Consider the following 25067-nt stretch of genomic DNA (forward strand, 5'->3'; position numbering starts at 1 on the left):
ATTCCTGACATCATCACAGAATTATAACTAGCACCTGGATCCTACCCCTGGATTAGAACTGTCACCTTCTTCACAGTCATCGCCAGCTTCCCCATCGTTCCACACTGCACACCTGCAGTTCTGCCATTCAGCAATGACTCACCTTTCTTCTGGTATCTTACCTGACCTTGGCCACCTTGTGCTCCCAGAGTGGGGTAAGTTGACTCCGAGGGGGCACTTGATCTAGGCCTGGGTCAAAAGCCTATCACAATTCTCTGGTCCCACTACTTCATTTATTTTTCCCCACTACTTAATTTATTTTATTTATATTTTAAATCTATATTTTTTAAATTATTGATTTCAGAGAGAAAGGAAAAGAAAGATAGAAACATCAATGATGAGAGAGAATCATTGATCGGCTGCCTCCTGCACACCCCACAATGAGGATTGAGCCCGAAACTTGGGCATATGTCCTGACCGGGAATTGAATCGTGACCTCCTGGTTCCTAGGTCAATGCTCAACTACTGAGCCACGCCAGCCGGGCTCCACTACTTCATTTAAAGATGAGCATGCAACTCAAATGATAGCCCATGAGACTTGCTGGGACCTCTGAGAAAGAGCTTCTCTCTCGTCCTTGCTGTGCAAGAACCTGGGAATAAAGAGCGTTGAGAGGACAGCCTGCTGCAGAACTGAGTCAACAGAGTGGAGAGAGTGAAAACCAACCTTGAGGGGTGGAGTCTCTGCATCTGGTCATGTCTGAAGCAAAACTATACATGCTCCTCACAGTTGGATAAATACATTTCCTTTTAGCTTAACCCTGTTGGGTTGAGTTTTCAGTCACTTACACCAAAATACACCAGGAGGAAACACACCATTCTCTCCAAACTAGGGTCACCTTCACCACAGTGCCTGCAGCACCGAGCACGTGCAGCCTAGGTTTGCTCACCATTCGAACCCATCTCCACACTGATGTCTCAGGTATGCTGACCAGATTCCTTCAGGTTTGTTGTCAAGCTGACCTGGAAGAGCAGTAGATGTTCCCGTAACGAGTCAGGAGACCAAGGTTCTGGTCCTGACCTTGCTAGGAGCTCATTCTTGGACTGGAACAAGTCACTGATTAGACCCGTGGTTCCCAAATGCCATTCCAGGTGGCCTGGACATAAAATTTACCTGCGGGTAGATGTCAGAACTCCACTTTGGAGAACCTTATTTAGCAAATCTTGGGTGGAGTCAAGGAGGAAAGAAGATAACACTGGATCATACTGATTTCATTAATATAAGGGCCCTTACTAGAGATTCTAGAGTTAATGTGTCACCTCTTGCAGCCAAAGTAACTCTAATAGTTTGCTCGTTCGGTTGACTAAAACTAGTACTCAGCGTGATCTGTATATTGTCAATGAGGTTGACATGCCAGCATTTCCTCGGTTAATCTGTCTAATGCCTAAGAATATAGAAACGTTGGAGAAGACTTACCACATGAAATTGCCTATGCTCCCTAATCCCACCAAGTACATTCCCCAAGAGGGCTCAGAGGGTAGTTCCTCACCTAGGTGTTGAGATAAGCATTAGTGAAAGCAGCTTCAGTATCTTTGAACATTTTTCTGGCGGATGTCCTCCGTAGCAGGGGTCTAGTGGGAGAGGCACCTCCCAGATGGGTTCCCCGTATCACTGGGGATGATGGAGTCTTAGAGAAATAGAGGCCCAGTGGCAGAGCTGTACTGCCAGAGTCCAGGCAGGGGAATGAAGTGACAATCAGAATGTTTTGACTTCTGGGGATCTTTGATCAGAGTGTCTCTAAGAATGAAACAGATGAGCAACTTATGAAATATTATGGAGGCATATTACCAGAAAACCTCCATGTCTTATGGCCAGAAGCCTATCTTGAATGATTGTCACAGGGGAGTATCTCAGGCTTTGGGGCTAATTTCTAGATCTAAGCCAGTTCACAGACCTGAAGTCTTGATGGAATAGGAGGCCCGATCCCTTAGGGGAGAACCTTGCAGCACTGCCATCACCATATACAGTACATCTTCCTCCAAGGAAGGGAGAAGGGAAAGTCCGGGCATTTTAGAAATTATTAGACATTGAGTTTGAATTGAGGCTATTATCTGGGAACCAAAGATTCAGCAAGTCCAAAACTAAACTAATGACCTATCTCCCGTCCCTCCACAACTCCTGGACCATTGCTGTCCTCATTTCAGGTGATCCTTCATCTCAGCATCCTTCCAATTGCTCAGGTCAAAACCTCGGAGTAATCTTGGATGCACCTCCTATCACATTCCACTTCTAATCATTAGCAACATCTTTTGGCTCTAGCTTCAGAAGACAGAAGATTTAGATCACTTCTACTCACTCCACCCTACCACCCTGGTCCCAACCATCATCATCTCTTGCCTGGATTACATCCCCAGCCCCCGGGAACAATTCAGCCTCCCAAGAACTGTTCTTCTGAGATCCCATTCAGATACCCCAAGGTCTTCTGAAGTGGGGTAGGGGCATCTTAGCAGCTCCTTCAACACATCTCTTTCTACTTTATTTGAAACTTATTTATTTTTATTTCTTGAAAACTGTATTCCCTTGTTCTCATTATGTAGAGTATTATCAGCAATAACAATAACAATAATAGCTAATGTATCAGATTCTATGTTCAACATTTTACGTAGAATCTCTCATTTATTCCTGTAAGGTAGGTACGCTTCTTGCTCCTACTTTATAAGTGGGGAAGTTGAGGCCCAAAGAAGGTAAGCAACATGCCTGAGTTCTCACACGCTTGTAAATGGTGAAGCTGGGATTCAAACCCAGGCAATTGAACCCCTTGTGCTCTTGACCTCATGCCCTGAGCTGGGCTTTCAGGATTCTTCGCAATCCTGTTTATCAACATGCTGAATTCCCTCCACACGTATCTCTGTCTTTGCCAACCTCTAAACATTTCATGACTGGCTGTGTTTCTTTTTCTTTCCTCACACTGTTTCTTTTCCCTGGAGTTCTCTCCCTTCTTCCTCAATTTCCTGTGTGTTCCATGGGCTTTATTCATGTTTTCATATATCACTCTCATTGCTTTTATACTCTATTTGAAATTTTGACTTCCTTTTTTACTTCCTTCCATCAAAATTTAGTCTACAAACAAGTACTAAGCACCCACTTAATACTTTGTAATTTTTAAGTGCCTTCAGGAGAAAATGAGAATAAATCTTTGTGCCATCAAGGGCCAAGACCCCGAGTTGTCTGTTCCCCTTGGCCTCATGAGGTTCCAGCTTTAGTCAAAGAGGCCACCCTTGCTAGCCCTACTGATCTCCAAGAGATTGGTCATTAAGAGATGGGAGCCTAGGACAAATCTTGTTTAGTGATACTGTGAGATCTGTGGCCAACCAAGTACCCTTTAGAGACTCCCCTAACAAGACTGTGGGATTAGGTGAACTTGCACTTGGAGGCACTGGCCACAGTGATAATTTTGTTCCCCAAATTACCCCACCCTATCCTATCATGACTACAGAAAGCAAGTCTGTGGAACTGAGGGGAGGTAGAGACTCAGTTTGGGAAGTGCTTTACCCAGGGACAATGCCAGTCTGATTGTGTTTGAGCAAGGTGTTCCAGGTCCACCCACCAGAGGGCAGGCTTTATCCTTCAAGAAGCCTTCCTGATCCGCCGTTACCTGCTGGCTCTCTTTCCTCAGCTCTAGTAGCCAAGGGCCCACAACTTAGCTCTGTGGTTCCACCTGGTGACCACTCGCATGGTTATTTACGTTGACACTTGGTGCTTGGTAATACCAGTTAACCCGTAAGAGCAGTACATCCTTTCATTTATTTGGCGGGGCTGACCAGCAGGCCCTGAGCGACGGATGAAGAGATTGTTCTAACATATATTTGTGTGAAAGAGAGGGCCAAGGCATTACTTGGCTATTGTTGCCAAGTAGTTTTGTTGGTCTGCCTTCTTTGGCTTTTATTGTCATAATAGCTTGAACTAAAATCAACCTTTAGATACCATCAGCAGGGGTAAGCATTCTTGAGAAAGTATATGCTTTTACAAGGTCGGGTCTAAAAGACTAAACAGAGATTCTAGCAAAACACTCCGGGGGCTCAGACTTGATTGGAAAAGTCAAGGTAGGGGCTGCCGCCTTCGGCCAGGTCCCCTGAGAGGCCCCCGGCCTTTCCGAGAATCCTTCTTACGGACGTTCCAACCAAGTCCCGTGCTTCCCCACACATTTCTATTTTTTTCTTGTTAGTTTACGAAGTATCTTCCCGTTCGTTATTCTCACTTGGTTCGCAAAGCAACTTGGAAAGATACTTATGGCCATTTTTTAGAAGTGGTACCTGAGGCTCACAGAGGTGAAGTGGCTCCACCAAAATCACATGGTGAGTTCCGCTGCTGCTGTCACTGACATCTATGAAGTACTTGCCATGGGCCAAGGGTGATGCTAAGGGTTAATTTATTTAATTTCGCAGTAATTAAGACAGTGACGTATTTCTATAGGGATAGACATAGGTGACTGGAACATATAGAGGTTATTAATTTTAAGGTTCAAATCTCCCGTGTCCTTACTGAAGTTTTGTTTACTTATTTGATCTATCAGTTACTAGGAGAGCTGTGTTAAAATATCCCACGGTGGCATGGCAGATTCGTCCATTTCTCTCTGGTGTTTTGAGGCTGTGTTATTTGATGCATACTAATTTAGACATGTTCTCTCTCTGGTGAACTGACCTTATCATCGTATAGTGACCCTCTTTATCTCCAATGATGCTTTTTGCTTTAACACAGCGATTTCATCCTCCTCCCCTCACAGTGGCTCTTTTCCCAAACTTTGTCCATCTGTGTTCCTACAATTTAGATTGGTCTTTGTGAACAAAACATCACTGGATTTTATTTGATCTGACAACCTTTAGCTTTGAACTGGAGAATTTACTCATTCATTGAGATCAATACGTTTTTATTTATTTCTGTCATCTTATAATGTGCTTCATGTTTGCTGTACTTTTCTGCCCCTCTTTTAGAAATATTTAAAAAATATTTTTTATTGATTTCAGAGGGGAAGGAGAGGGAGAGATAGAAACATCAATGATGATAGAGAATCATCAATTAGCTATCTCTTGCACGCCCCCTACTGGGGTCCGAGCCCGAATCAGCATGTGCCCTGACTGGGAATGGACTGTGGCCTCCTGGTTCACAGGTCAACACTCAACCACTGAACCACACGGGCCTGGCATTTTAAACATTTAAAAAATTTATTTCTCTCCCCCACCCCTCATTCATTTGGAAGTTATAAGCTCTGTCTTCTAATGGTTACCTCAGCAATTCTAACCTAATGATTAGTTTGTCTACTGAGTTTTCAATTTCAATTAGCCTATCTTTTCATTTCCAAATGCAAAAAGAAATTGTATTTGGTTCTTTTTCAAATTTACTAGTTCCCACATGTATTAAGCTTCTCTTCATTTCTTTAAACTTATTAAACAAGGTTATTTTATATTCTATGTCTGGTAATTTCTATATTTTTGAAGGTCTGTTTCCACTGTCTCTCAATTCTACTTGTTCTCCCTCATGGCGCCTTAATACCTTACTAGAGGCCTGGTGCATGGATTCGTGCACCAGTGGGGTCCCTCAGCCTGGCCTGCACCCTCATGCAATCCGGGATCCCTCGGGGATCGGGCCAAAACTGGCAGTCAACATCCCCCAAGGGATGCAGTAGTGTGTGAAGCAGCAGGTGGCCCAGGAGGAGCCCTAGCCGCTCCACTCATCCTGGCCCCACTGTGCCTGCTGCTGCTACTGCTCGGTAAGCTCGCTGAGCAGCACTCCCGCTGTGGAAGTGCACTGACCACCAGGGGGCAACTTCTGCATTGAGTGTCTGCCCCCTGGTAGTCAGTGCATGTCATAGCGACCGGTCGACTGGTCATCTGGTCGCTTTGGCTTTTATATATGTTTGGGTATTTTAAAAAATATGTTTTTATTGATTTGAGAGAGTAACAGAGAGAGAGAGAGAGAGAGAGAGAGAGAGAAACCAAGAAAGAGAGGGAGAGAGAGAGAGAAACATCATTGATCAGCTGTCCCCTACACCCCCCCTACTGGGGATTGAGCTTGGAACCCGGGCATGGGCCATGACTGGGAATTGAGCCATGACCTCCTGGTTCATAGGTTAACGTTCAATCACTGAGCCACACTGACCAGACAGAATTAATGAATTTTAGAGGTGGAAGGACTCTTGGAAATTATACTTAGTGCTGACAGTAATTAATTATATGAAAATCAAAGACATAAGTCTATTGAACCCTTTTGGTCCTATGTCCTTGAAAGAAATCCTGAAGTCAAAGTTTCTCCTCTAAGGACTGGGTCTAAGATAAAAGATAGGCCCAAATAAACATGTGATTTAACTCCAAAGAATATTTTTTTCTCCACAGCCCTCTGTAGCCCACAGGTACCGCCATTCCTTTGGGAAGGACTAGAAGAACCAAGTGTTTCCCCCCATCCACTGGTACTAATATGATCAGAGGAGTTGAGGGCCCACCAGACCTCTTATAGCTTCAGGAAATCCTGTCTGCTAAACTGGAAGACACAGGGCCAAGTCAAACCTCTGGAGCAGACTGGTTAGTTTGTGGGCCAGCTGGAGAAGGACCAGAGCCCCTGCAAACACACGTAGCTGTGTTCTGACATGCAGACCTAGACAAGAATGGGTACTTTCCAGTAGACAACCAGTCCACTCCAGCCTACCCTGGGCTAATCTGTGATTTAGCTTCTGAATCCCTTTGGTGCTCATTCTTTACTTTTCAACATCTGCTCCATTTATCCCGTACCCAAAGTTTTCATGCAATGGTTCCTTATGCAACTGTAATAGTGGTTGTTAACATGGTGGAAATAGTGGTTCAAAGGTCTTTTGGACCTTTTCAAGAATCTGAGAAAAGCCCTAGCCAGTTTGGCTCAGTGGATAGAGCATCTGTCTTTGTACTGAGGGGTCCCAGGTTCAATTCCGACCAAGGGCACGTGCCCAGGTTGTGGGCTCGATCCCCAGTAGGGGAGTGCAGGAGGCAGCTGATCAATGATTCTCTCTCATCATTGATGTTTCTATCTCTCTCTCCCTCTCCCTTCCTCTCTGAAATCAATAAAAATATATTTTAAAAAAAGAATCTGAGAAAAGTTGTGAACTGTCCCCATGGAAAAATGCATAGGCATGTAAAACTTTGCTTATAATAATCCTAGTCTGTCCACTGATAATCCTGAATTACTTTGTTGAATTCTGGCTTAAGGAGCCTTGCCCTGGAGTAAAATATCTGGTAGTGATATAACACATTGCCTCTTCTTTCTGTTTCTCAGAGACACAGCTAAGTTCTAACATGAGGTAGGAGTCTGAGGGTAAAAATAGGGCCTTGAGTTTGGGCCTTGAGTGGGGTGCTGGTTGGTAGGAGGCAAGCAAACCTAAAAGACACTACACTATGACCTTTTCTACCTATTCCACAGTCTGACCAATGCTGTTTTGATTCCTGTTTTCACCTTAGAATCACTAACACTGAAAAATATTAATGCGAGGGCCCTACCTACTGAAATTCTCATTTAATTATTATGAGATGGACCCAGATCATCTTAAAAAAATTTAAATGGCTTTGTTGAAGTATAATTCATGTAAAGTAAAATGCATAAATTTAAGTGCATAGTTTGATGAATTCTGATATATGTATGAAACCCACGTGCTCCATGTTAGTCCATCCTCCTACCACCTACCCCCTCCATCCCTAGGCAACCACTGATCTGGTTTCTGTCATATTAATTACAGAATTTTATGTTAATGTAGCCATACAGTATGTACTTTGGGGGGAGGGGACTGGTTTCTTTTACAGTGTCATTAAAGATGCATTTATTAATAGTTTGCACCTTTTTATTGCCGAATAGTTATAAGGGAGCTTACGCAAACGTCACAGTCTGGGGATCACTCCCCAAAGACTGACCTTATTCTAGACATCAGAGGCCACTTCAGAGACTCCCAGGGTCTCCCTCTCTTGGGAGGAGCTAGCTACGCATTCAGGAGTTCCCATGACATGACCACTCTCAGGTTCAATCATTTGCTTAAACAACACATTGAACACAGGGAAGTGCTACACAGAAGGTCCTTGAATAACGTCGTTTCATTATAACATTGATGAGGGGGAAAAAGAGCCACCACTCATGACTGGGGGACCACTGTCTGCATGGAGTTTGCACAGTCTCCCCACGTCTGCGTGAGTTTTTCCTGGGGATCCCAAAGCTTTGCCTGTGAGGTGAATGGGCGTGTCTACACCGTCCCTGTCGGAGTGAGTGTGTGTGGGACTGCACGTGTGATGGAAGGGCATCTGCTCCAGGGTGGGTTCCCCCTTGTGCCCTGAGCTGCCTGGAGAGGCTCTGGTCACCTGTGAGCCTAGACTGGAATAAGTGGGTTGGAAAAGAATGACCTTACTTGTTTTATTCATCTTTCTTAAATATATATGAGACGCTCATTTATTTCAATGTTTAATATTAGAAGTGTTTTGGGTCATTAACCAGAAATGTGCTGCAGGAACTTAACTCTTGTTCATGCCAATAAGCCTGTGATAAAATTGGTTTTGTTATACGTAGTTTCCCTTATAGTCACAATATCCAAGAACCTTCAATGATACTGTTTTTACGATTACATTTTTATTATAGCAAAAGAATACAAATGAGAACCAGATCTTCTAGAATTGTAAGCAGAGGCAGACACATAAGACATAGTCTGGGAGAGTTCCAAATGCAAAGCTTCTGTCATCCTCAAAGACCAATTAACCTTCTGAGTTGAAGTGTGAACCAGGGACATTCGTCCATGGGATAATGCTCAACCACTGAGCCACACCAGCTGGGTTCATCTTCTTTTTTTTTTTAAACATCAATTTTCTGTTCTACTCATTTATGCATTCACTGCCTATTAAATGTGCCCTGACCAGGGATCGAACCCACAACTTTGGAACATTGGGACAACATTCCAACCAACTGAGCTACTTGACCAGGGTTCATCTTCATTTTTTTTTCTGGGTGTAAAGTTCTAGATTAATTATTTTTTTCTCTAAGTATTTAAAAGTTGTTGTTCCTGGCAAGAGAACCAAGATGGCAGTGTAAGTAAACACCTGTACTCATTGCCTCCCACAACCACATCAAAATTACAACTAAAATACAGAACAAACTTCATTCAGAACCACTTGAAGTCTGGCTGAATGGAAGACATTCTGAATTATTATCAATCATGTTTTCAGAAAATAGGAAAAGGAAAGAAAACTGGGCTAAGAAGATTGTTAGTTAAGAACTATACCTGTGTAGGGCTACAGGGCAGAGAGCCAGGCAAGACATTATAATAATACTAGAGGCCCGGTGCCCAACACTCGTGCATTGTGGGGGTGGGGTCCCTCAGCCTGGCCTGCGCCCTTTCACAGTCTGGGAGCCCTGGGGGGGGGGGGGGTGTTGCGGGAGTGGGCCTAAGCTGCAGTAGGACATTCTTAGCACTGCCTTGGAGGCAGACCCCTGGGCTCGCTAGCCATCAGCCCAGCTTGTGGCTGAGCAGTGGGAACGCACTGACCACCAGGGGGCAGCACCTGGGTTGAGCGTCTGCCCCCTGGTAGTCAGTGTGTGTCATAGCGACCAGTCGTTCTGTTCGGTCAATGTGCATATTACCCTTTTATCACATAGGAAATATATTTTTCAAATAATTGTGGAAAAATAGAAGCTAATTTAAATTAAAAACAAGCAGACCTACTACCTATCAGGGGTGTAAATGACCAGTAAAGGCAGCTCAGAGTCATTTCCTATGAGTCTTCCAAAGAGAATGAGAAGCAATCATTTAAGTGTGCCATGTATTTCTACATGCATCGTCTTATTTCATCTTCATAGTGCTGAATCAGGTATTATCTCTCTTTTAAAATGTATTTTTTATTGATTTCAGAAAGGAAGGGAGAGGGAGAGAGAGAAAAACATCAATGATGAGAGAGAATCAGTGATTGGTTGCCTCCTGCACACCCCTACTGGGGATCAAGCCTGCAACCTGTGCATGTGCCCTGACTGGAATCAAATCCAGAACCTCTTGGTCCGTGGAATGACACTCAATCCACTGAGCCACCACAACCCGGCCTTATCTCTCTTTTATACATGTGGGAACTATGAATTTGAGAGGTTAGGAAACTCATGAAAGTCACACAGCGAATAACAGAAAGGTAGTATCTGATTTCAAAGTCTGTGTCCTTTCCCTCTGCCTCTGAAACAACTGTCGAGGTAGTCTTCAGCTCCAATGTGCATACATGTTTTTTTTTAAAAGATAAAGTTTTACTGAAGTATACATACCTGCAGGAAAATATATAAATTGTTAGTGCAGCTTGATGAATTTTTACAATATAAATATACCTGTCTAACCAGCCCCCAGATCAAAAAACCAAACAAGCCTGACAGGTGTGGCTCAGTGGTAGAGTGTTGACTTATGAACCACAAGGTCATGGTTCAATTCCCAGTCAGGGCACATGCCTGGATTGCGGGCTCGATCCCCAGTGTGGGGCGTGCAGGAGGCAGCCGATCAATGGTTCCCTCTCTCATCATTAATGTTTCTCTCTCTCTCTCCCTTTCCCTTCCTCTCTGAAATCAATCAATATATATATACATATATTAAAAAAAGAAGCAGCAGCTGCAAGACTTACTCTCTGGCGCATTTAAGATCTTGCTCCTCAGCATATGTCCAGTTTGGCTCAAATAAACTCATAAAAATTTTACAGGTTTGACGTTTCTCACATTGACATATATATTATCTCTGACTCTTACAAAAGCCCCCAAATGTAAATATCTCCATTTTACAGGTAGGGGAACTAAGGCTCAGAATCAAGTGACTTGTCCAATACCACACATTAATTATGTAGGTGTCTGCAAAAGCTAGTCTTCAGTATGAGATCTGCTACAACAAAACACGTGCTATTGCTACTAAGCATGATGCCTTTGGCAATAGCAAGTTGCCTAACGTCTGTTCAGGACAAGCTAAGCTTGAAATACTAGGGCTGAACAGGAAATGAAATTGTGAAGTCAAACAAAAGCCCAGGCATCTTTTAAAAAAAACCACACACGCAAGAAAAAGCACACAATTCCCCTCTAACCAATGAAAACTCATTGCAAAAGGGAAAGTACTGCCTTTAAAAGACGCACTTTGCCCTCAAGAGGTGTGGCCGGTAGGCTTCTCAAGTAGGAGTTATTATCTAACCACAAACCAACTGTCTATCATTACACTGCACTTTAACAGACACCTATGATTGGCCAACAGAGAGCAGCATTTGAATTTAAAGAAAAGATCCAAGTAACTACAGGTTATTACTTCAGTGAGAAAGATAAAGCTTTGTTGTTAGAGGAAACTCCAACTGGGGTCAGAGATTAGGCACTAAAGCCCTGTAGTAGGGTAAAACTATTACCTCGTAACTGGTGTTATTACTAACAAATTCTTCATCAAATCAGCCCTTATTTTAAGTAAAATCTATTGAAAAGATATGCAAAACCTTGTGAAGTCATTTTGTAAACTGCAAAGGATTACAAAAAGGCTAGTATACAAATATTTAGAGTTTAAGAGTCAATTTAAAATATTAATCATTAAATAGAAAGCAAAATTTGCTTGTCTATACCAGGAAAGAGTGGCAGAGTCAGAAGCAGCCACAATTCCTGATGCCTTCTTTCCTACTCATCACTAATCACATGTAAAGTTAATGTTCCTGTCTCCCATTTTCCCTCTGCTGTTCCATTGGACACCAAGTGCACTGTATCCTCAGTACTTTGCTTATTCTGGAGAAGACATACATAATAAAACCTATAAAGGAAAGAAAAAAGTGGACCAGATGACTTTATGCAAATGAAACCATGGTCTCAAGTTATAGACAGAAAAACTGCATTTTCTTTTCTTCATTGTGAGTCTGGAATGCATCCTCAGCTTAATAAAATAGAAAGATAAATGAAAAAAAAATTTTTTTTCAGCCCCACCAAGTGGATCAGTTGGTACCTGAGCATCAGGTTTCATCCCGTTAGGTAGTATACAGAAGGCAACCGACTGATGTTCTCTCTCTCTCCCTTCCTCTCTCTAAGCATGTCCTTGGGTGAGGATTAAAAAATATATAGTCCTGGCTGGTTTGGCTCAGTGGATAGAGCGTCGGCCTGAGGACTGAAGGGTCCTGGGCTTAATTCTGGACAAGAGCACATGCCCGGGTTGCGGGCTTGATCCCCAGTAGGGGGCATGCAGGAGGCAGCCAATCAATGATTCTCTCTAATCATTGATGTTTCTATCTCTCTCTCCCTTTCCCTTTCTCTCTGAAATCAATAAAAATATTTAAAAATATATATATACATAATATACATATATATACAAGTTCTTCTGACAAATTCTGCAAAATAGAAAGCACTAAAATTTTAGGTAAGTTGAAATGCTGAAAAGAACTTTTTTAACTCAATCATATTTCCCTCAGCAATAGCTTCTATTATAGAAAGTTTAATAGGTAAGGCTGAAAATGACATCATTTCAAATTTTATACCCTATATTACATTCATTAAGTAAAGCACTATGGAACTACTCAGAGAGCCACCAAACCAGTAATGTAGAATATTCAGGGTTGTTTTTTGTTGAAACTCACTTTATTAAAAAAAAAAAGTCATGAACAATAAATTACAATCATTTCCCCCCTTTTATAAATTCTTCATAAAATATATTTGACAATTTTAAAAGAAAATTTCAAAAGTTGCTTTCATTTTTGAAGTGCTGATGACTTATTTTTTGACCATTTTGTCATGCTGGTGAATTATTTTGTAGCTGCTACAATAGTTTGATAAACATTTTACAGTTAAAAACAACAACAAAGAGGAAAAAACAGACCAGCAGAAAAACTATTCAGTGTGCTATTTATCTGACACTTAACACTTACTTCATCATAATGACAAAGTATCCCTTAGCACCAAAAAATCTACAGGAACCCCATCTTTCTAAGTGACAACTAGTGCAAAATAACATTCTAGGAACTAACTGTACAACTCCATATTTTAACTGGTCACAGCTGCCTACAAGCTTATTTTAAATATTTGGTCTTTTTTCAATTAAGACAGGTTTCATAAAACACTATAAAATCATGGCAAGAGACTCTATGAAGAATAATTGTTTATTGAGTACCTATTATGGGCAAGGCACTGTGCACAAATTCTTTCTTTCATTTTTCCTATAGCAAATATCCAAGAATTTTCAAGTATTGCTAATCTCTTGTATTTCTTACTCCAGGCTGGAAAAGACCTATGGCTATACACCATTTTAAAATTGTCGTTTTATCAACTGATCTTTAGTGCTGAGCACACAGTAGGTACTTAATAAATACCTCCTGAATGAAAGAATAATGACAAAGAATTTACTGTCATTTTGCTTGGTATCTAAGGCTATTTTAGGATACAAAGACTTGAGAAAATCCCAGAAGAAACTTCCTGACCACCTCACACCCTTACCACCAATGAAAGAAAAGAGTTTTATCTCACAGGTTAAATCTTTCAAAATAAATTATAATCATTAACTTTTTAAATGAAGCAGGACCAAAGACTGTGTACTTAGGAAAGGATGGCTCCAAGCACATAGATATTTGAAGAGCTTACCATCACCTGAATCATCATGAATCTCTGTCATGTTATTGACAGACATTACAATGCTGCTCTTTACTTCCAGTAACTCAATCCCCTTGGCCAGATCTATGTTATACTAATTTGATGATCTAGACTCGAGGGTCAATTATCATGAGGTGCCAATGTATTGTTCCACCTCTTATTATCTTCAGAGTGATGTTAAAATGATTTTTTGTCTTCATTTTAAAAGACTTTATTTCAATAAAACCTTTTAGTCCAAGTTTTAAACTTCTGGATCAAGTAACACACATAGTTCAGAAAATTTATATAATTTCTTTGTGCTTTTTTTTTTATCTTTTATAGTCCCCTGAACAAATTTTAAATAAGAAAAAAAATTGATAGCAATATTCCAAAAGTTGTGTAAGTTCAAAAGGAACATCTGAAGAGACTATGCAAACTATCAATTATTTTAATATTCTAACTTTTAAAAATACTTTTGACCAAAGGTTCTAGTGCTTTATAAACATCAACCTAGATACGGTTTTAAGGTCTCTAACCTTGAAGGCTAATGTTCTGTTTTAGGAAAATTTTCTTTCCTTAGATATTAACTAACTGCTTTTACAGGAAAACTGGAGACAACCATGTAGAGTTAAAATCAAATTGACTTCAAGAGGAATAATGGTCTACTGGTTTTTGACATAGACCATACCAATGATTGTATAAAATCTATAACTTTTCTACTTGAAAGATATAGTTGATGTCACAATATATTATCCATTTGCCAAACTATATAGGTATCATCTCCGTTAGAAAAAGGTGATCAACATTTAATACAACTATATTACTACCATTACTGTGTCAAATTAGAAGAGAAAACAGCATTCGTACAAAAATGAAAGGAATTCCAGTGATGAAACAAGAGACGATTCAAGGTAGGTAATGTGAGGACAGAGCTCATTTGGTTTCTTCAATTTTATGCTGAGGCTTAGACAAATTCTTGAAATAAAAAAAGTAATATATCAAGTACTATAGTACATATATATAGCAATGATTTCAGAAATAGAAGAATCCTGTGTTTAGATTGCAGATGCTCAAGTGCAAACATGTCCCAATGCAGTGGTTTAATTGATTAACTGAGTGCTTGGTTACCTAAAGAAGGTATGACTGAATCAATAAATATCCTTGCCAACCTGCTACCACACAACTGCATGGCTAGTTCTACTCCTGCAGCTATAGGGTACTGGAGAGCTCAAACATATTCGGCAGCTTTGATCACTTAGTTTCATTTATGTTTAATCAGATTTTAGGCCCTCCAAAATGATGCCTTTAAAAAAACTGTATAATTATAAAAATAAAGAACTTAGTATGATTTCATTAGAGGGAGGGATAGGGTAGGAAGATGAAGATTCTTTTATTTTTCATCACTGATTTCACCAGCAAATCTCAAAAACCCAAACCTACATCAAATAATTTAAACAGAAGTGGCATTTTCTTCATATGGAATGCAATGCACACATTCACATACTTACATATACATAAATATATACATATATGCTTCCTTTACAAAGCTTCAAAGGTTGCATTACCAGCACGCAAACCTCTTCTTCCATGGAAATTGCTAATACTGACAAGGAATGTCTAAAATACTTAGAGACATATTTCCAGAAAACTGGATTCTCTTTTCTTCTTGGCTCTTAGAGAATTTTCCTGCCAAACTTCTACCAATGATCATTAAAAAAAAAAAATTTACACCCACATTGGTAATACATTTAAAACATACAAACAAAGTGGCCAGCTCAGACTTAAGAAAAATGAGGAAAAAAACATCCCACAATAAATTCTAAACCCTTAGAAGGTGAGGTTCAGCTTTTTATATTCTTTTTCAGCCACATTATGTTGCATTACTGTGAAAACAGAAGCAGCATATCATCCAAGATATTTGCAAATAATGTATGTGTCACGTTTCCCAGCTGCTATCTTTAAATGCAATTTGTACTAATCTGAGTTCTAGTTCAAAAGCATCTGGACGATCCTGAGGGTTTGCAGCCAGCATTTCCTTAATCAGTTGTTTCATTCGCCCATTCATAGACTTTTTCTTCACAGGAATAAGAAGTTCCATTTTGGGATTTTCCAGAAGTGCCTCCCCAACAGGCACAATCTCAGTTCCTTGTTTCACATAACTCCCCAAGAGTTCCTTCTTTGTCTCTGTGTCTATGAATGTGATCCTTTCCAGCATTGCCCAGATGATAATCCCCAGAGCAAAGATGTCAGCCTTTGCTGTGTAATGTCCCTCCCATACTTCAGGAGCCATGTAGAAATCTGTTCCACAGGCTGTGGAAAGGAAACACTTGTTTACACTGACAGGTTCTTCTGGGTTCTGCCCAGAGGCTGAACACACTTTACTTAGACCAAAATCAGCCACTTTCAGTGTGGGTTCCAAGTCACTGGTATCCAACCTGCTTTGAGAAATCAAGATGTTATCAGGTTTAAGATCTCGATGGATGATCTGGTTTTTATGCAAAAAAGCCAGGGCACTGCTCAGCTGAAGCATGAAGCTGGTGTTAGTTTTACGATTGGGTTTCCTGGACAACAGATACTCATTCATATCTCCTCCATCACAAAAATCCATTACAAACCACAAGTAATAGGCGCTTCTGGGATCAAAGGCAATTTCTCCTTTTAATGAAGTCTCTACGAGCTATAAGTAGGAAAAGAAAACAGTTTATAATCATCTGCATAGTTTATATAATTCAGCTATAAAAAAAGAGTAACCGGTTAAGTTAGTCTCCAATTTTATGTGGATATTCTGTAAATATTTTATTTGGTCAGTGTTTTCATATGTGCATGTTATTTTAAACTTTAGTACTTGAAACTGTCACTTTGTCCCTAATGAGTATACACCTAATCTCCAAGTCAAGAGCTGAAAACTTATTTAAAAATAGCTTTATTTTAAAAAGTGTCCAACTGCATGTGTCAATGGAGTTGAACTCTACCCACTTAGCTAATAGCTGCATGAAAAGATTGATGTTTAGCAGTTAGATCCTGGGAGATTGCCAGCTGGCATATAAACATCAATTAGGAAATGATATTAAATGAAACTGCCTGAAATACTCTTCTTCCTCATTGCACATAGACTATCAACATCATCTAAAAAGTTGAGAAAAAAATGATCAAGGAACAACTTGTCATTACAGAAATAAAGTGCTCCTGTAGTCACTGATGAAAAAAGACTGACATTACTCTATACACTTCTACAACCAGAATGCAAATATGTTGGCTCTTTGTATCACCAGATGGTTTCTAAAAATCCAATTTATAAAAATTCTATTTGCATTTTGATATAAAAATTCAAATTGGAGTTTGTATATTTCTTTGATACAAGCTGAAAATCTGGAATAAATCACTGTTTTATTTGTTATTATCTAATTATAATTCTCCTATTATCTGAAATTCAAGAGTATTAATTATTTTACTGAACATGAACTACCATTCTAAAATACAGGTATATAGCCCTAGCTGGCGTGGCTCAGTGGTTGAGCATCGACCTATGAACCATGAGGTCCTGGGTTCGATTCCCAGTCAGGGCACATGGCTGGGTTGTGGGCTGGATCCCCAGTGTGGGACATGCAGAAGGCAGCCAATCCATGATACTCTCTCATCATTGATGTTTCTATCTCCTTCTCCCTCTCCCTTCCTCTCTGAAATTAATAAAAAAATATTTAAAAAATAAATAAAATACAGGCATATAGTGCTTTGAAAACATATGTACTATGGAGTCCTCTTTAGAACTACGGGTTTAAAAGAAACTCAGTAGGGAAGCCGAAGCGTTGTTGAAGAGTGAGTGAACTGCTAACTTTACATTCAAATCTACGGGTACTTCCTCTTATCACTTTGGCGGGCAGAAGCAAAGAACAATTCTCCATGCCATTTCCCCCCATGGCAAACAACAGTAATTGCAAAGGTCTGCTAATGTCCTTTTGGCCTGTATTTTCTTTGTCGAAAGTGTTTGCCAGTGAAGACAGAAAATGAAAGACTATATCATAGTTATTTACCAGGTACACTATTACTAAATATGCTGAGAGTAAAGACCAGTACCATCACTCTTACTTCACTCTCTTTTTCTGCCTTTACTCTCAAAAGCAAACTTCCTAAACAGTTTAAGCAATGCGAAGTCCCAGCATTCAAAGAATGGTTTAGAGCAGTGGTTCTCAACCTTCCTAATGCCTCGACCCTTTAATACAGTTTCTCATGTTGTGGTGACCCCTAATTTCATTGTTATAAATTGAACATAATTAAAGCATAGTGATTAATCACAAAAACAATATGTAATTATATATGTGTTTTCCGATGGTCTTAGGCGACCCCTGTGAAAGGGTTGTTCGACCCCCAAAGGGGTTGCGACCCACAGGTTGAGAACCGCTGGTTTAGAGTAAGGCCAGATAGTAAATACATATTTTAGGCTTACAAGCCACATGAGCTCTCTCTGTTCCATGTTCTTTGTCCTTTCATTTTTTAAAAAAAATTCTTAAAAAATGTAAAAACTGCCCTGGCTGGTTTGGCTCAGTGGATAGAGCGTCGGCCTGTGGACTGAAGAGTCCTAGGTTCGATTCCAGTCAGGGGCACGTACCTTGGTTGCGGGCACATCCCCAGTAGGGGGTGTGCAGGAGGCAGCTGATCCATGTTTCTCTCTCATCAATGTTTCTAACTTCTCTATCCCTCTCCCTTCCTCTCTGTAAAAAATCAATAAAATATATGTATTTTTAAAAATGTAAAAACTATTTTTAGCATTTAGGCCATACAAAAACTGGTCTAGGGCTATAGTTTGAGAGCTATAAAAACTGATTGAGAGCTATAGCAATACAGAGCCCAATTTGCTTATTTTCATGTGTAGAGGATGTTAGTCACTGGCTCTCTTGCCTAAAATCCTTCAATAGCTTTCCTGTTCTCTGAGGATATAGTCTAGGCTCTTTAATAAGGGCTAAGGGCTCCTGTGTGCTCTGACCCCTGCTGAGCTTTCTAGCCTCATCTAAAAGAACTCATCTTAGCCCAGTCGAGTGTGACTCAGTGGTTGAGCGTTGATCCAGGAACCAATATTCCTGGTCAGGCTGGGTTGCGGGCTCGATTTCCAATGTAGGGCATGCAGGAGGCAGCCGGTCAATGATTCTCTCTCATCATTGATGTTTCTCTCTCTTCCTCTCCCTTCCTCTCTGAAATCAACAGAAATATATTTTAAAAAAATAACTCTTTCTATACACTAAAGTCTTACTACCTTCTTTCAGTTCTTAGAACGTGTCATACTTTTTGCTCCAATAGATTTGTATGCATAGTTCTTTCTGCCTAGGAAGTTTTCTTACTCACCTGGCTAATGCCTCTTCACCCTACAAGTTTAGTTAAAGCAGTTAGTACTTACTAAACCCCAGGATGTCAGTTTCCCTATTATATGTTCCTATGCCATCCTGTACTTCTCACTCATGACACTTACCACAAGTAGGCAGAGTGGCCACTAAGTTCTTATGCATGAGATTGTGTCCTCTGTTAATTACTTGTTTTACATTTTCTTCTAGGTGAGGTGTTTAGATATCAGGAACTGATTTTTTTTTTTAAATCCTCACTCAAAGATATTTTTTTCTTTTCTTTTTTTAAATATATTTTATTGATTTTTTACAGAGAAGAAGGGAGAGGGATAGAGAGTTAGAAACATCGATGAGAGAGAAACATCGATCAGCTGCCTCCTGCACACTCCCCACTGGGGATGTGCCCGCAACCAAGGTACATGCCCTTGACCGGAATCGAACCTGGGACCCTTGAGTCCGCAGGCCGACACTCTATCCACTGAGCCAAACCGGCTAGGGCCAAAGATATTTTTTTCATTGATCTTTAGAGAAAGAGTGGTAGGGGGAGGGAGGGAAAGAAAGAGAGAGGAACATTGATGGGAGAGACACACACCGACTATTTGCCTCCCACAGTCGCTCCAACCAACCAGGGCTGGTTATCGAACCTGCAACTGAGGTATGTGCCCTTGACTGGGAATCAAACCTGAAACCCTTCTGTCCTCTGGCGGATGCTCTAACCACTGAGCAACCGGCCAGGGCGGGAACTGATTTAATGATTCCAACAGACAACAAAGAAGCTATCTGGAAAAACAAGGAGAAAAAATAAAAGATTTGTATAGAGAATTGAGAAGACTACGCATAGGGACTCTGTGGCCACTCTCTAGATTTAATTGTCTTTACCAGATATAAATATTGGTTGTCTTTACTAGATATAAATTTAGATAAACTAAATGTGTTGATGAATACCTGGTTAACTAAACAAATCTATAGAAAAGACAATTTTAATAGGGCTACCTAGCATTGAGTACTCCTATATGTTAAGTATTGTATCTGCATCACTTCTAATTTTGACAACTTCCATGGAAGGTAGAAATTATTATTCCTATTTTACATAAAAGAGGTAGATGCTGGGAAAAGTTAGATTATTTATTCAAGGTTATACACCTGGCAAAAAGTGCCACAAGTAAAACACAAGTCTATCAAGCTTTAAAAGAGGAAGGAAAGAGATTACTAAACAAAAAGGTGTTTTAGATTAAAAAAAAAAAATCATCACTGCCCTGGCCAGTGTGGCTCAGTTGGTTGGAGCATTGTCCCATACACCAAAAGGTGGTGAGTTTGATTCCCGGTCAGGGCACATACCCAGGTTTTGAGTTCGATCCCCTTCACCATGTTTCTCTCTCACATTGACGTCTGTCTGTCTGTCTGTCTCTCCCTCCTTTCCTCTCTCTAAGATCAATTTTTAGAAAAAAATCACTGAATCAAGTCTGGAAGTACTTATATCATAAAGCCTTGAAAGACCAGCTAATACCTAGTTACTATAAAGCTTGCTTGATCTGGACTCAAGGATACCATCAGCACTGTTATGTGTTTAAATGTCTTGGTCTCCAAAATTCAATGGAAGGTTCTATACACTTTTAAGAGCAAATTCAGTGGTAAGAATGTTTCTGATATTTTCTATGAGTATAACTTACAAAATAAGCACTTTGAGAAAAGTAAACAATAAATCAAATAGAGGCAAAATAGCTGTGTTTTATATTCAGTCTTAGAAAACTTCAGGGCATAGCATGGTAAACTGCAACGTATATTAGATTCTCAAGATTGATATTTGTTCACCATCCAGTAGAACTAATTACACATACAGGTATTGTTTGCTTTCTTTGTTGTTTCTAATCCATAAGCCTTTGTTGTTTTAAAAACAGACTTTAGCCTAATGGTAAATTCTGAATTCAGACACACTCATGGAAAATTGTTTCCCTTTCCAAGAATGACTGGACTTAAGAAATTTTGTTCTAGCCTTTAACTAGCTATGTCTTAAGAATCTTTTCTCCTTAGTGAGTATAGAGCTACTAGAGATTTTGGTCGATGGCAGAAGCCAACCTAAAAAAAACTAACCTTTTCTGTTTTCCTGTTAATGCTTTTCCCAGGTCTACAAAAGAATAACATGGAGGCAAAAGAATAATTTGGAGGTTAAGAGAGCACAATTTTTAGGTTCCAATTCTGCTAAATGCTAGCTATGTGACTTTGTATGTAATTTAAACCTCAGTTTCTTCATTTGTATGTAGATAATAATAGTACTTTTCTCATAGTATTGTTCTGAACAACTGCCTTTAAAGCACTTAGCACACAGCATGGAACTAAGTAGGAACCCAAATAAGTTAGCTTAGCACTGTGAATAACATTCAGGTGCTAAGCCACATACTTCATGAGAATTAAGTGGAACTGAATGGTTAAAAAACTATATAATCGTCTAAAACAGCAAAGGCTTATGTTCAAAGCAGTGTCCTGTTGGTGCTGCTATTGATTGTGGACATTTTCTCTTTCTTTTGTCTTCAGTTTTGTTTTGTTTTTTTTTTTATTTTTTTTATTTTTATTTTTATTTTTTTAAATATATTTTATTGATATTGATATTTTACAGAGAGGAAGGGAGAGAGATATAGAGAGTTAGAAACATCAGTGAGAGAGAAACATCGACCAGCTGCCTCCTGCACACCCCCCACTGGGGATGTGCCCGCAACCCAGGTACACGCCCCTGACCGGAACCGAACCTGGGACCCTCGAGTCTGCAGGCCGACGCTCTATCCACCGAGCCAAACCAGCCAGGGCTTGTCTTGTTTTTAAAAAATTGATTTCAAATAAGTAAACTTATTAGGGTCTAGTCTTGATCACTTCTCTAGCTCCTATGTTGCCCCATTCCTATGCAGACTGACAAATATCGTGGCATAACAGGTGGCTTATATTATTTTTAGGTATTTGCATCACGGTTTAAATAACACCTTGTTTTTTTTTTTTTTTTTTTTTTTTTTTAAATATATTTTATTGATTTTTTACAGAGAGGAAGGGAGAGAGATAGAGAGTTAGAAACATCGATGAGAGAGAAACATCGACCAGCTGCCTCCTGCACATCTCCCACTGGGGATGTGCCCGCAACCCAGGTACATGCCCTTGACCGGAATCGAACCTGGGACCTTTCAGTCCGCAGGCCGACGCTCTATCCACTGAGCCAAACCGGTTTCGGCAATAACACCTTGTTTTAAAGCAAACATCTATTCAATTTTTGGCAGACCCCTATCTACGCCTCTATGAACACCTGCATTTAAAAGTAGTTCATCTGATTCTTTCATTCCTCTTTTTGCTTAACAATGCCACATTCAAATCATTTCTATTTCCCGTTCAACCACACATACCTGTAAATAAAGGGAAGAATTAGAGCCATGGGACATCTTTTGCACCATCCCATCTTTTTGTAGGATGCATTCCTCCAAGTGAATCACATTTGGATGTTGGCTCTTGATACTGCTTAGGGCCCAGAACTCACGCAGGGCTAGTTCAACATTCTCAGGAGCATGGCATCGAATTTTCTTCACTGCCACGCGTGCAGAGGTCTTTCTGATGACTGCTTCATACACAACACCGTAACTACCTCGGCCTACCTCCCGTATTAGATCGTACTTTGGCTGGCTACTCACCATCTTCAAGGTCAAGGCTTCTGGAAAAATCAACAAAATGCTTTATTGAAATTAAGCATGCCTACTGGCTTGTATTGCTTCTTATGTACGATTTAGCTATCATTTCTCTGCAATGCTTGAAAGGTATTTGCTATACCTTGGGCAAATCTAAACATTTTAATCATAACAGTAAAACAGCTAACATTAATGTAGTACTTACCATCTATTAGGAACTGTTTCAAGCAATTTTTAATACAGGTTGGGGCAAAAGTAGGTTTACAGTTGTGACTACGCACAAGTTTATTCTTTTTTTAATATATAATTTTATTGATTTCAGAGAGAGAGGGAGAGATAGAAACATCAATGATGAGAATCATTGATTGGCTGCCTCCTGCAAGTCCCCTACTGGGGATCTAGCCCACAACTGGGGCACACGCCCTTGACTGGAACCGAACCCGGGACCCTTCAGTCCAGAAGCTGGCACTCTATCCACTGAGCTAAACAGGCCAGGGCAGAAGTTTATTCTTGTATTATTATTTATTAACTATTGTATTATTTTCTGTACGAACAACTGTAAACCTACTTTTGCCCCACTTTGTATTCTGGATATCAGCCCTTTGAAACATAGATGTGTTAATGCACTTGATCCTCATAATAATGCTATGAAGTAGATACTACTATTGTCATTTTATAGGTGAGAAAAGGGAAGCATGGAGAGTTTAAGCAACATGCCCAAAGTTGGCTATTTGAAACCAGGCCACCTGGCTCTGACATCCGCAGTTTTAACCACTGCACTATACTGCCTCTTACAAAAACTGCTCCAATAGTCACTGTTAAAAATAAACCAAAACATTCAGCATTCTTACAGATCACAAAAAACACAAATGCTAGCTTCTCTTTAAAGCTGACACACACACATAAAAGGTCACAAAATAGCAAACACCCCTCACAGTGAGAAATGCAAACACCTGGCTTATGCTTCGGGACTGAAAGTGAGCCAGAGCACATTGAGAAACGAAAACGTGACCTTGTTTAAGTCAAAATGTATATGTTCCTATTTTAACTTTATGTTACTTCCTTATTTCCTGCAAACTAAATGAAAATAAAGTCTGTGGAGGAAAAAAAACCCCACACGTTCCTTACAGTGGTTCTCAACCTTCCTAATGCCGCGACCCTTTAATACAGTTCCTCATGTGTGGTGACCCCCAACCATAAAATGATTTTCGTGGCTACTTCATAACTGTAATTTTGCTACTGTTATGAATCGTCATGTAAATATCTGATATGCAGGATGTATTTTCATTGTAAGCGACCCACAGGTTGAGAACCGCTGCAAGTAAAGGAAGCTACTTGGAATATGATTGCCTTTCTGCTGTTGAACAATAGTTATTTAGATCTCGGTCATTTCTGCCAACAAACACCGTCCTACATATCAAGGGGCTCTCTTTGTTCGGGGGAACAAAAAGCCACTGGTCCTTGGGGCTGACGGATTGGGAACAGCTACTTTAAGTCCGCAGGGACGATTGAATCGAGAAAACGAAAGCTTCCGAGATTGCTCCAGTCCCGCGTCCTCCGGGGGGACGCCCACCCTGCAAACCCCAGTGTGTGTCCCAGCGTCCGGTTTCCTGGCCCAGAGCCCTCTGCCCGGACCGCACAGCGGACTTTCCCCTCGGCTTCCCACGGCCGCCCAGCGCTGCCCACCTCCCAGCGGCGGCGTCTGTGAAACCGTCCCGTCTCCCCGGACGCAGGAGCACCTCAGGGCGGGGAGGGCGGGTGCGCACGAAACCCTCGCGATCCGAGCAAAACACAGCCCGGCGATGCACCCCGTGCTCACCTGCGGGACTGAGGCGGGCACCCGGGCCCGCCCGCCCGCCCGCGGTGCTCACCCGGCGCCCGGACGCGGGCCGGCCCGGCCGTCCACCTGCTGGTGCCCGGGGAGGGCCGGTCCCGGGCAGAGGTGTAGCCGGACGCGGCAGCGGCGGGCCCAGCTCATTGGCCAAGTCTCAGGCCCACCCCCTCCCCAGCGCGTCCAGACCAAACCCGGAGGGAATGGTCCCGAGGCCCCGCACCCGCAGGGGCCCGTCCTGCGGCGGCCCCAACCCCCGGGGGCTGGCGGCTGAGGCCGGGGGCCCGGGGCAGAGGCCACAGGCGTCAGAGGAGGCCGGTGGCCTGAGGTGTGCGGGCCGGAGGCCGGAGGGGCGCGAGGCCCTCCCCAGGAGGACTCCGCTGACAGGGCTGTGACAGGCCCCCCGGAGGGGCGGGGCACTTGCGGGGCCCCGGGCTCTGCAGCAGGGCCTCTCCGCCAGGCTGACTGACCGGATTTACCTCAGGGCCGCCGCCGCCGCTTCTCCCTCTCACGGGCTCTGCAGGCCGCCATTATCGGGCAGCTCGCGCCTCCGCCGCCGCGGCCTCCCGTCAGAGGCCGGCGCGCGCCCCCGTGCTGCGCGGACTCACACCCCGACGCCGCGGGCCCCGCCCCCTCCGGTTTTCCGTAGCGCGAGCCGGACGCAGCGCGGTCCCCAT

At 41.5% G+C, this 25067-nt stretch overlaps 1 protein-coding gene across 1 annotated transcript; it reads right to left on the bottom strand.

Moving 5' to 3' along the window:
• Positions 1–12558: 12558 nt before the first annotated feature.
• Positions 12559–25003, bottom strand: PDIK1L (PDLIM1 interacting kinase 1 like). The gene is made up of 3 exons (XM_006101965.2): positions 24870–25003; positions 22284–22585; positions 12559–16244 (listed from the first exon to the last, which is right to left on the bottom strand). The coding sequence occupies exons 2-3, from the start codon at positions 22566–22568 to the stop codon at positions 15504–15506; spliced, it is 1026 nt and encodes a 341-aa protein (XP_006102027.1). The 5' UTR covers positions 22569–22585; positions 24870–25003; the 3' UTR covers positions 12559–15503.
• Positions 25004–25067: the final 64 nt, after the last annotated feature.

The sequence above is a fragment of the Myotis lucifugus genome, unplaced genomic scaffold, assembly GCF_000147115.1.
Source record: "Myotis lucifugus unplaced genomic scaffold, Myoluc2.0 scaffold_389, whole genome shotgun sequence".
Taxonomy (NCBI): domain Eukaryota; kingdom Metazoa; phylum Chordata; class Mammalia; order Chiroptera; family Vespertilionidae; genus Myotis; species Myotis lucifugus.

Excerpts from the sequence above, each read along its gene's own strand:
- PDIK1L (XM_006101965.2), bottom strand. The coding sequence starts at position 22,568 with ATGGTGAGTAGCCAGCCAAAGTACGATCTAATACGGGAGGTAGGCCGA. Across the intron at positions 16,245-22,283 it reads ATTCTTCCCTTTATTTACAG|CTCGTAGAGACTTCATTAAA; the intron begins GTATGTGTGGTT and ends TCCTACTTATAG.